At 45.6% G+C, this 13,154-nt stretch overlaps 1 protein-coding gene and 1 pseudogene across 1 annotated transcript in view; one reads left to right on the top strand and one right to left on the bottom strand.

Moving 5' to 3' along the window:
* Hormad2 (HORMA domain containing 2) overlaps window positions 1-5,734 on the top strand; it is an 85,561-nt gene extending 79,827 nt beyond the window's left edge. The window contains exon 10 of the mRNA XM_032916862.1: window positions 4,898-5,734. Within this exon, the coding sequence (XP_032772753.1) occupies window positions 4,898-4,926 (29 nt within the window). The 3' untranslated portion in view covers window positions 4,927-5,734. The remainder of the gene's footprint in view (window positions 1-4,897) is intronic.
* A 6,200-nt stretch (window positions 5,735-11,934) lies between these two features.
* Window positions 11,935-12,019, bottom strand: LOC116913032 (annotated as a pseudogene).
* Window positions 12,020-13,154: the final 1,135 nt, after the last annotated feature.

The following is a 13,154-nucleotide window of genomic DNA, read 5'->3' as shown; positions in this document are numbered from 1 at the left end:
TATGTATGTATGTATGTATCTCTGCTATCTTCCTCAGTTACTCTCTCTACTTGGTTTTTTGAGGCAGGATCTCTAGAATGTGGAACTTGCTAATTCAGCCAGACTAGCAGACTAGTGAACTCCAGGGATCCACCGATCTTGTACCCTCACCCAGCACTGGGATTGTAGCTATTACCACTGTACCCAGCTTTAACACGAGTGTGGGCGGCCTGAAGGCCTCATGCTTGAGTGGCAGGCATCATCCACTAAGCCATTTTAGCTCCAACAAAGAAGACTCTTGTGATGTTGAAAAATATGACCAAAAGCAAGCAGTCATTTCTAAAACTCGATTGACACTATCTACTTAAAGTTGTCCCCAGGGCGCCATCTGTGCCCCTCAGGCACACACAGTTTAGATGCCAGTTGCTAGCTACAGATTGTTTCTTTCTCCTGTGCCTCTCACCTATTGGCACAATCTAGGATTCCCACAACCGCCTCAAGTTCAACTAATCTGTTTAAATGGCACTTAGAATCTGGCGGTGCACACTGTGTTTATAATGGATGTTAGAAGGGACGTAGAGGAGTGTGTAGGAGAAGGAAACACACATACATGGTGTGTAGGAGAAGGGGCATGGAGCTTCCGTGCTCTCTCTGGCACTTGTCCTTCTGGGATTGTAATGCTAACAGACTAGATGACAGAGGCTATTACAGCCTGTCTCTGTTCAGTCTTCTTGATCTCTCGGTTCTGAGACAGGTCACTTTCTGACATGAGGGTAATATCTGCTGTTTTTTATCTATCATCTACTATCAGAGAAAGTAGGTCAGAAAAGACAGAAGATTTGAATTTCTGTGACATGCCCTGAGGTGGGAATTAGGAGCTAGAAACCTAGAAACTAAATATGTCTATAATAATATCACAAGGATTGGCAAAATTTCTTTGGGGAAATAATTTTTCACCAGAGTCAGAATCTACAAGTGAAGACATAGAGTGTTTTAGAGGATTGCATGCAAAGGACTAGAATCAGAAAGGGCCAGGGTATGAGATCAAAGCACACGGTTGTATCCAGATGTGACCTTACTCAAGGGGTCAAGTAAGCTCCCACCCAGTGTGCCACAGTGGGTGAGCATGTGAGTCGCACCACTGCCAAGCAGGCAGCTAAGAATGACGCGATGCCACTGGAAGATTCCAAGACAAAAAGTAATGTAACCAGGTTGTACAGTCCTTGGCACGGGGATTTTTATCTGTTTTGTTCACTTAGATTTGTCTCATGCACAGCATTTGCTGAAAGAATGAATGTCTGTTTGGACAATACAGCATTGCATTTTATTGTAACATGTGCTTAGTGTCTCTTCACAAGGCTCAATCCTGAAAGGCTGACATTGATTACTTTATATTAATATATAATATATATTATATATGTATATATTATATTGTATATACTATATATATATATTATATATTATATTGTATATATTATATATCTCCCAAATATATGAGTACAGCCTGCTCAGTCCACATGTTGTATGTGTGTTTTCAGAGCTGATCATTTGGGATTGGATAGCCAATTTGTGTGCTCTTCCCTAGCAAGAGTATCTCTCCCACCCGCACTTCCATAGTTGGCTGTGCTTCTTTGCCTAAAGGTTGAGGCCTCACGAGCTTTCCGCCAGTCTCAGACTTTTACCTCGAACACCTTGGATGAGAACAGTGACTGGCGCCAGGCTTACAGGGTCAGGTGGTGAATTCCCGTCTCAGACGCAGTGAAGCCGAGGTGTCTTTGGAGTGACCGTGTAGAGACTCCAGTGGGCTGCAGACGCTCACGCACGCGTGCGGTTCAGACGAGATCTAAAGTGGATGCATAACCCTGGGGCTCTTAGCTATGAAACGTAACTGATTCTCAGGAGAGGATAAAATCCCTCATAGATGGGGGAGAGGGAGAGAAAAAGAACGAGAGAATAACAAGCAGAAGAGACAGCCAAAGAGAAAATTCTGGAACAATATTCAAATAATAAGCATTTTGTAGATGATGACTATAGAGGAAATAGTGACAGTCATTTACAAAGAAAAGAACTTTCATAATACCATCCAAATGCTGCCAGATGGGGTGGCTGTCCATCGTGCGTGCATGAGGCAAATCCTGTTCTTGGACTTCTTAACTAGAATGTTACTAAGTCAACAGTGGAAAGTGTATCTTTTCTAAGGTTTTTCAGTCCCATGTGAATTCTGTATTACTTGGGTTCTATTGATAATTAATCATGGTAGCCTCTTAGTCTGAATACAAGAAACATTTTGTGATTTTTAAATTTTGGTCTCTTTGAGACACTGAAGCCCAAGCTTCCCCTGAACTTACAACAATCCCGCCCCAGTCTTCCAAGTACTGTGCTTACAGATATGAGCCACCATGCTTAGCTAAGGAACACCCTAAGAACTGTGTGTTTGAGGTATAATGGGACTAGGGACCCACTGCAGATGCACTGCATCAACTGCTGTAGTGATGGATACCTGCGGTTCCAAAACTTGGGAGGTGGAGGCAGGAGGATGAAAACTTACAAGACCATCCTCAACCTCAGGCCTAGCCTTTGATATGCATGAGACACTGCATCACAAAATCACATGTAAGACCCTCCAGAGAGACGTCTGTGTGGACAAAAGCACTGGCTGCTCTTGCAGAGAATAGGGTTTGGTTCCCAGCACCCACATTGTCACTCACAACTATCTCTTACTCCAGTTCCAGGGTATTGGAACCCCTCAGTCTCCTCAGATACCAGGTACATATGTGGTGTACACACATACATTCAGGAAAACACAAGTAAAAACAAACATTTCATTATATATATATATGTATATATATGTATGTATGTATGTATATATATGTATTTCGAAGGAGTTTTAGCTTTTTTTAAAATTTATTATATATAAGTACACTGTAGCTGTCTTCAGACACACCGGAAGAGGGCATTAGATCCCATTACAGTTGGTTGTGAGCCATCATGTGGTTGCTGGGATTGGAACTCAGGACCTCTGGAAGAGCAGTGAGTGCTCTTAACCACTGAGCCATCTCTCCAGCCCCCTACATATATATGCATTTCAAATCATCTGATGTGTTTACAAGCGATAAGGCTAGCCTGCCTAATTGCTTGGCCAGTTGACCTTTGGCATCAATGGTACAAATGGAACCAGTTGGAATATACCTTGGTGGATATTGTGTGGATGTGTTAGCTTACACAGTTCATACAGATCTGTGTGGACGTGGTCCCTGACTGATAACTTGCTTGCTGGTTTTCTGTAAACCAATGAGATCCTCAGGCTTCATTGGTTGCCATAAAGCTATACATTATTGAAGGAATTTGATTAGCTCAGTGAACTAAAATTGTAGTCCCGCAGTTTAAAATAAAACTTGTTTTTTTTTTGGGAGAAGAAGAAAATGGGACTAAAACTTAGTCAAAGCATCAGGCGAAGATGTTGTTTAAAGCCCTTCAGCCATTGTCTCTCTTTTTTCATGTGTTCCCAGGATTGACAGAAAAGTCGTAGTTCAGCAACACTTCTAGACAAGATGAACTTTATCAAATGCTTTTTCTTACAACCAAACTATAACAAATTCATCTCATAGACTAAAAAGCTATCTTGTGTTGTGTTTTGTGGGGTTTGTTTTGTTTTGTTTTTATTATTTATATGAGTACACTGTTGCTCTCTTCAGACACACCAGAAGAGGGCATCGGATCCCATTACAGATGGCTGTGAGCCACCATGTGGTTGCTGGGATTTGAACTCAGGACCTCCGGAAGAGCAGCCAGTGCTCTTAACCACTGAGCCATCTCCCCAGCCCGTGTTTTGTGTTTTGATGTTGCTATGTATTTTCCTTTAGAGCAAGCAGTTTCAAACGTCTGCACATATAAACAAATGAGTTATTTGATAAGCAGCCCTAATTTCTTCAAACTTTCACTGGTTTATTAGTCAGTGTTTTAGTTAAGGTTAACGGGAGTTTGTGGTTTCTGAGATGAGAAATTCAGCCTCTTGTAAAACTAAAGGATAAGTAAATGAAATGAATGCTTAAATTGCCCATTTTCAGACTCAGTCTCTGGCTCTAAGTGGTACTTAAAGGCTTTCCTGACATTCTCACTATTTTGTAGTTACTCCATATCAACAGTAACACATGTCTACTACAGAAGAAGAGGGATAATGTCGGAGTCTCTGCTAGATATTCTGACAAGTCTGGCTTTAAAATACACTGCATTCCACTTTCCTTCCAAAGGGCCGGCAGACGTGGGAAAAGCACTACTCCTTTCTAGCGGCTGAGTAACATACAAATGCCCTTTATGCTGTTCTTGGAACTCCAGGCAACAGAGCTTGTCTGACAGATGCGTGCGCTTCCAGTTATTCTTTCGGTTGAACAGAAATAAGTTCCAAGATCTTTAACTATTGGGGATGATAATTAGCGATAATTCACCGATCAACTTCCCAGTAATCAATAATAGATACTTTTCCTTAGCAAAGGAGTCATTGTCCTTTCAAGTCATTGTCTAAGCAGTTGCAGAAAAGACAAGGCTGTGTCTCTGCTGGCTGAAATCGGGACTTACATTCTGTCTGCCTCTAAAATAATCAGTGCCCTAGATCTCTCCTGACCCCTACTTGCTCCTTGTTGGCCCCACACCTTGATCAACAACCCTTCCCTCAAGAGTTGGATGTGCTGAAGTCACTAGAGAGAGCCAAGAAACTGTCCCAGAAACTGGCTGCCTCCAGGGGACTTCAGCTCCTGAAACTTGGAATACCAGCTTCTGATGCTGGCAACAGGGTTCTGATCTGGGCCAGACAAGCCCACAGCTTTGGTTCTGTTTTGCATGCTTGGTCTTCCTGTTTTATAGATGTCGTGTGAGGTGCCACATCTCTGCTGAATTGTGCCTCTCTGTGTGATTCTCACAGGTTCAAAGAATGAATTTTGTGCACATTGAGCCAAGTTTTGAAAGCACCAGGAAGAAGAGGAAGGTCAGCGAACCAGTGACAATCCTCATTCCAAACAGAAAATGAAACAGGTGCCTTTGCTACGCCTGTTTGCAAAAACATGAAATGTCGGAACAGGAGTCACCAAAACTTTTTCCCAAAGTTTTTGCTCAATTTTTGACTCAGTTTGTGAAGGGGCTAAGCTATTGAGCAGGTCCTGGGGTCGCTTCTCCAGAAGGAAACAAGATCACCAGAGCTGCCTTGGCATGGCATTATCTCACGGCCGAGTTAGAGATGAGACACGCTTTGTGTTTGCACGAAAACCCAGCAGTTATTTTGGGAAGAAATAGCTGCTGTTCTTAAAGAAAAGGCTTTTCTTTACATAATTCAGTTCTCCAGGTATCTCGACTGCTGTGAACTACTCTGACTTGTTATAACCTGTGTGTGGGAATCCTTCTGTAGCTTTAGTAAAGCTCACACACACAGAGCGGCATAGGACGTCTGAAGGTGCTTAGCCCAGTGTGAGTTAAATGTTGACTTCAGTCTCCAGGTTGATGAGGAGCGTGCAGGTCCAGATGCCCTCCCTGTAAACGTCCTCAGCTCTGCCCCAGGCCCTTTTGTTGGCCAATCCCAAAAGCTGACGTGCAGTTCAGGGGCCTGGTTCCCTTGTAAGACCTATGTTGAGTATTTTCCCCCAAATACCTGAGTTTATCAGTCTGTAACTTGCAGGTGATGCTATTTGTCCCCCTCCATATTTTGGAAGAATTTTGATAGGCTTAATGATTAATGTAAAATGAATAATAAATGACTTAAAGAATTATTTTATGATTTATGTACCATGGGATTTAATAACTGAAGTTAAATGGATGAGATAGATAAGTTAGATATTAAATGTGTGTGTGTGTGTGTGTGTGTGTGTCTCACATGCGTGTGTGATAATCAAAGGACAACTTGTTAACGTTGGTTCTCCCCTTCCATCATATGGGTTCTGAGGAGTGAACTTAGGTCCTCAGGCTTGGCGGCAAGCCCCCTTATCCATTCACTGGGCCTGCAAGGCACTTTGTAGTTTTTTGTTTTTCACTTAAATTAGTGTTTCTCCAATGTAAGGTCAATGGGGCCCTTAGCACCTGGAGTGCCCATCACACATTATGTCTTAACTGGAACTAATCAAACTGTCAGGGGCGAGACCTGGGGGACAGTCTCAGGATTCTGCCGCAGAAGTTGACAAGAGTCTCTGGGCCAGGTGTCCCTTAGCCTGCAGGAGGAGAGTGTGTTACACAACAGAGAAAAGTCAGGGTAGCCTGCCTGCCTAGCGCTGCCCTTTGCTGGATTCTCCTGTTTCCGAGGACCTAGAGCTGAGTATCAGCTGAAGCTCTAAGGCAGGACTGTGGGGGAAGCGGGGGTTGGATTCTCCCCGCCTGCGTATTAAAGTGGATTCATGTAAGCCTGCTCCGCCACTAAAAGGGGCAGGAGGGGAAGGTAATTGGTCTCATTAGATGCTTGATGGAGGTGCAGCCTGAGTCACCATATTTTGTTAAGAGAGTCACATAAAGGGATTTGGTGTCTAGTAGAGGGATTAGGTTTATTTTGTGTCTCTCCAGAGGGCAGATCTGAGACCAAATTGGTGAAAGCAGCAAGAGGTCGGTTTGGCGCAGAGGAGGGAAGAACTCTGAGCTCCACAGGCTGTCAGGATTTTGTGATGGGCTGTCTGTCTTATAAGGTGGTGAGGACACAGGGAATGTCACCACATCTCTAAGGGTCTGTGACTTACAGAGTGAGTAGCCTGGGTTTCAGAAGGAAACCATTTGGTTTGCAAGGGGACTCAGCACTCAGTCTGTATTTACGTCATCAGAGACGCACCCTAATATTGACAGTCATCCTTAAAGTGTGGCACCTAATTCTATCTAGACACTGTCTGCAGCGATCTGGCCCTGTCTTCTAACACCCCACCCCCTTCAACTAAACATCGGTCTCACTGCCAATGGGTATGGCGCGTTTCTGATGTGAGTGCAGGGGGAGCTCTCCATCTGTTATCAAGCTCTGAGAAACGTGAGCGTGCGATAGAGCTGGTTTTCACAGCATTGCTAGCTCATATGCATAACTGGTTAGGAAGAGGCCATTCATTTCCATTCAGTGGAAGATTTGTCTAAGGAAATGAATCCTTTAGTTTTTCATTTCTGCCCCAGCTGTCAAAAAATGGATAAAAACAAATGCATGAAAAAACTCAGGAAAGGGAGAGAGAGGAGGAGAAGAAACGAGGGGAAGAGAGAGATGGCGAAGGGAGAGGAGATCCAGGGAAACTTAGCCCAGGCTGGATCCCTGCAGTGTGCTGGGCCGGCCCTTCCCTCGCCGCCGGACTGCACCTGCTCCCCAGCACAGTTACAGAGATTAGCGGGCGATGGTCTGGAAACTGGGGCACTGCTAAAGCATGGGGAAGTTTGACTTTGGCTCAGTGGTTTCTCTCTCTTTACAGAAACTCGTCTGGCTACAAAGAAATAGGTTGGGCTCAGGGTTGCCCCCAGCCTTTGAAGCCAGGCACCGGAAACCACACCTCCGTTTCCCCTCCTGCAGGTCCCTCCTGTGTCTAGATTCTTTCACTCTCCAGCTCACGTCTGCCAGAAACAGGCTGGAAATGGTCTCATTGCCAAAGCTGCCTTGAGATAACTTTAAACTGCTGTGGTTTTTAAAATTCTAGTAAACTTGAAGCTCATTTTGAGCGCAACAAGTTATTGATTTATGGTTTCTAAACCAGCAGTCTGAGTTCTTCAGTGACTTCCACAGATTCCTTTCCTGGTTTCTTCTAACCGCTCTGTGCCATGGAAGTCTCTCTGTGGACCAGGCTGGCCTCAAACTCAGAGAGATCCACCCGACTCTGCCTCCCAAGTGCTGGGATAAAGGGTGTTTGCCACCACCTCCACCACTACCAACACCACTACCACCACCAACACCATCACCATCACCACTACCGCCACCACCACCACCACCAACACCATCACCATCACCACTACTGCCACCACCACCACCACCACCACCAACACCATCAACATCACCACTACTGCCACCACCACCACTACCAACACCATCACCATCACCACTACTGCCACCACCACCACCACTGCCACCGTCATTGGCTTCCACAGATTCTTAGAGCAAAACCAATGCTCAGATATAATGAATGTTTTTTAAAGGAAGCCCCAAGAATAGTCTAGACTCTACATATGTGAGAGAACGCCTGAGTTGTACTCTGGAAAGTATTCGTCCGTTTCTGCGGGAATGTTTTAACTGTGGTGTGTGTACTGAGGTCCTTGCTGAAACATAATATGCTGTTTCCAATATCCATAGAAAACAAGGGCAGCACTGGGACAGTGTTTTGTCTAAAACATTTGTCTGTCTATCTATCTATCTATCTATCTATCTATCTATCTATCTATCTATCTATCTATCTATCTATCTATCTGGTTGTTTATTTGGTTGTTTATTTGGTTATTTGGTTGTTTATTTGGCTATGTAATGGTTAAGTGTAATTCCTATCCAGAAGTCATGAGACTTGGGGCGGAGGTAAAGAATAAATGTGCTCATACAATGGTATCTGATTGGACAGCGCCCTGCAGGTAGGGTTTTCCCTTGTGGAAGCCTCAAAGGTGCTCATGTCTGTGTTGTTTGCTTGGTTGGTTTTGGCTTGGTTGTTTTTTAGGTTTTCAGGGGTTGTTTGTTTTGTTTTGTTTTGTGTTTTACACAGGGTCTCTCTAAATAGACCTAGAACTCAGGATGCAGACCAGGCTGACCTAGAATTCAGAGATCTGACTGTCTCTACCTCCAGAGTGCTGGGGTTAAGGCGTGTTCCTCCTGGAGATTCCTTCTTGTAGGAGATGGTGGCTTACAGGTACCCCAGGCTCACCGTGTGCACAGTCAGGGAAACTGCCCTGGTACTCAAGTCGGGATTACATGGAAGACCTTTGCAAAAGGCCATCCTGGAAAATAGGCCGGCCCTTCAGGATCAGGCTGTTTGTGTTATAACGCCAGGGTGATAGCCTTGAGCCTTCAGCGAAGTCTCACTCAGTGTTCTAGACTGATCTTCCTGGTCCCGGGTGTCCAACCATACAAGCCCCTCTCCCCGAGTGGAGAGGCAAGCTGAATGACAGCCTCATAAACATCTGGAGGGCACTGAAGTACAGATGCAGTCTTGGGGGGCTCAGATACTTCAGGACAGAGACCTAGTGTGAAACTGGCTTTGAAAGGCTGTTATCTGGTTCTTCGCACTTCCAAAGGCGGGTGAGGCTTGGTTCCATTAGGAGAATTACTCACTGGATCCAGGATGACCAAACAAAGTTAGTTTCTCATCTTCCTTTCAGCAAGGGAATCTAGACAGAGCTTCCCAGGCCTGGTGGTGCACACCTGTAGTTCCAGCACTCAGGAGTCTGAGGCTGGAGGACTACAACTGCATCTCAAACCCCCAAAACGGGGGAGAGGGGGAGGGGGAGGAGGGAGGGAGGAAAGAAAGAAAGCACATACCTGAGATACTGAATGCAAGCCTCACTACTAGTTTCTAAATAAGTTATTTTCCCTCTCTGATCCTCAGTTTACTTGGTCTAATGAAATTTAAGAGTGAAACCTTGTTCCTATCTCCTATGAGGATGAAGCAAGAAAATCAAGTGAACTGCCCAGCAAGCATATAGCCAAGGCTCGAGAGATGCTCATCGTGTGTGTGTGTGTGTGTGTGTGTGTGTGTGTACAAGCTTGAGCATGCCAGAGTCTTGGGCATCCTCAATCTTTTTTTTTAAGATTGATTGATTGATCTATCTATCTATCTATCTACCTATCTATCTATTTATTATAAGTACACTGTCACTGTCTTCAGACACACCAGAAGAGGGCATCAGATCCCATTACAGATGGTTGTGAGCCACCATGTGGTTGCTGGGATTTGAACCCAGGACCTCTGGAAGAGCAGGCTGTGCTCTTAACCGCTGAGCCACCTCTCTGAGAGCCAGCATCCTCAGTCTTATCTCCATCTCTGAGACAGGATCTCTCACATACTTGGAGCTTGCCGATTCAGTTAGCATGCTCCAGGAATCTGCCTGGCCCACCTCCTCCATTGTCAGATCACAGGAGAGGACCCCACACTTGGCTTTTTACACGGCTGCTGGAGATCTAAACTCAGGTTCTCGTACTTGTCCAACAAGCACTTCATCATTAAGCTGTCTTCCCAAGCCCTCAAACTGCTCCTCTCTAGTCATCAAGAGCTGAAGATCTCTGCTTCCTTTTTCCCTACCATATCTTTTCCAAGCCTGGAGCTGACCCTTGACCCTGCCTGCTCCCATTTGCCTGTGTTCTTAGCGTCTCCCTGTCCCTCTCCTTCAGGACAGTTCTCAGAAGGGAAGCCTCAGATTAAACTTACTGAGCTGCCCTCCCACATTTATATCTTAAATATAAACTTGTTACTAAGGCAAATGAATGTTACCTAGGGACCATGATATGAAAACAGACAGAATACACAGAGACGAAGAAAGTCCGAGGAGAGCTTTACCCCACCTTCAAAGATTTAAAGAGCTGTTAGGAACACATGGACACAATGTGTTCCACAGAGCAACGCGGAGCAGGTGGAGAAAGCTGAAGAGCGGCAGGCCCAGCCTCCACAGCAGAAGGGTTTCTCCCCCTCACTGCAGCGTGTGCCACACAGCAGGCTGGCAGCATTTTCCTGACTTATTAGCACTTAGAGCCGCCAGCCTCTGGCTACTTCTGGCAGGAACGTTCCCTCATCATTAGAAGTGTCCAACTCACTTCATGGGAAGTTGTTCCTTGCCGTGAGGATAGAAGCAGCTCGATACTAAAGTCTCTTCCAACAGCACAGCCCTGTGACCCTGCATTAATAGTGGGATTTCAGCAGAGATGTGTGTGGACAGAGGAGGACATTATAATCCTTTCTCCCAAAGACAGTGAAGTTTAAAACTGAGGTTCTAGAGTTCAGAGCCTGATTGGGAATCCTCTAGTAGCCCAAATTATCGGGGCATATTATCTCTCTGCTCTCTGTTTCCCTGTCTCTAAAATGAGGACCGGGTAGTATCTCTCTCACAGTTGTGATGAGAGCTAAGGGAGTCACCATACTTGAGGCAAAGCAGAAGACGGCCCGCCTGTCCACATCACTGTTCAGTAAATGTTAGTTACAGCGTATCACCTGACACTCTGGCTTCTTCTAAGCCCCTTTGCCCCAACCTCTATTAAGGGACATTCTTTGTAGCATAATTAACTCAGACTTAGTTGTTGTTGTTGTTGTTTTTTTCTAACCAAAAAACAGCCTTGGCTGTTATTAGTCAATTCTTTGAAATCTCCTGTCAGCCAGCTTATTTTTCATTAATTAATTTATTTACTTTACATCCAGATCAAAGCTTCCCTCCCTCCGCTCCTTCCAGTCCCTCCCTCTTGCCTCACCTCCTCTCATCCCCCCTCCCTTTCTCCTCAGAAAAGGAGAGGCCTCTCATGGGTATCAGCCCGCCTTGACATATCAAGTTGCAGTATATTCTTTTATTGAGGCTTAATGAGGCAACCCGGGAGAGGGCAGGCAACAGAGTGGGAGACAACCCCTACTCCTGCTGTTAGGGGTCCCACTTGAAGACCAACTGCATGTCTGTTATATATGTCTAGGGAGCCTAGGTCTGTCCCATGATGCTCTCTGGTTGTGGTTCAGTCTGAGTCCCTGTGGGCCAAGCTTAGTTGACTCTGTGGGTTTCTTGTGGTGTCCTTGACGCCCCCTGGCTCCTTCAAGCCTTCCTCCCTGTCTTCCACAGGATTCCCAAGCCCTACCGAACGTTTGCCTGTGGGTCTCTGCATCTGTTTCCATCAGATGCTAGGTAAAGCCTCGGAGAGGACATTTATGCTAGGCTGCTGTCTGCTTGTCCCTAGTGCCAGCAGGCCTCCAGGAATGCAAGCAGAGCTGTGGGCCAGAAAATGAGGCACGCAGGGGACAGGGCACAGCTCATCGATACTGGGCTTATAGTGTGTATGTGTCGGGGGGGGGGACCGGGAGGTTGTGAGCAAGTTTTCAATTAGCAATAATCGCGCCTCAGATAAACCTCATTGGCTACGATATTGCCACTGCGCAAAGCTGTGAGCACGTTTTAATACAACAAGCGGTAGGGCCTCTGGTACATAGGAGATGAAACACAATGACCTGCTAATATCTGGCAGGTAGTAGGTGCACAGTAAATATTTGTCTAACAAAGTCGATGGACTTGGCAGAGTCCTTACTACTTCCTACACTTTTATTTGTTTGCGATTAGGTAATACGGTCATCTGACTTAAAATTCAAAAGGAACAAAAGGATGTATATACAGACACGGCTCTCCTGACCCCGTACCATCTACTTCCCGTCCCCAAAGGCACCTAGCATAACCACTTTCTCATATGGCTTTTCAGAGCTATTTTAGGTACAGACGAGCAAACATGCCTGCTTACGCACACTCGTTCCTCTCTCTAAACAAATAACATCATGCACCGACCTCGGCACGGCTGTTGAAGAGGCTGCAAACGTGTGGGTGAGTGGGAACATGAGAGGAGGAATTAGAAAAGAAAACACTCGGGGGCAGAGAATCAGCCAGAGATTAAGAGTGTTGATACTCACACGAGTGCTGAGGACCTGGACTCCTGTAGTAAAGGCGTGATCGGGGAAAGAAATTTCTTAAGGATTTTTTTTTTTACTTATGCTAAGATAACTATAAAGATACAAAGCTTTCCTTCCACGTTCAAAAATGTCCCCCTGTCCCTTAGCAGGTCACCTCCTTTCACTGGGTTCACGTAGCCGTTCCCCTGCTTTGCTAGATACAAGCCCTGCTGCTCGTGGGAGGACCTGTGAGCAGGCTGATCTCGGCATTGGTCCGTGCGCTTATTCATTCAGTTCTCGCAGACAGAGAGTAACTAAGACGCAGAGAAATCACGTGGCCAACGTAGCACGGCTTGTAAATATCAAAGCCCTAGCTGTGAAACCAGGGCAACCGTGAATCTGGAGGATGTGCAGGCCCCAACATAAAGACCTCACCGCAGTTTGGCAAGATAAGCTTGGGGCAGGGGGACCTTGGGTTGATAGCAGAAGAACTTGTTTACAACCTTCAAGCCGCCAACTGCCTTTCTGCGTAGGCGCTCCCCCGTGGACGGAATTGCAGCTCACTGGCCTTTGGTCTTGCGCACCAGCCATTGCTGGTTCCGAGAAATTATAACATCTAGAACCGCCTCTTTATGTTAAAGA

The sequence above is a fragment of the Rattus rattus genome, chromosome 11, assembly GCF_011064425.1.
Source record: "Rattus rattus isolate New Zealand chromosome 11, Rrattus_CSIRO_v1, whole genome shotgun sequence".
NCBI lineage: Eukaryota > Metazoa > Chordata > Mammalia > Rodentia > Muridae > Rattus > Rattus rattus.
This window is presented reverse-complemented; position numbering and strand designations above follow the sequence as displayed.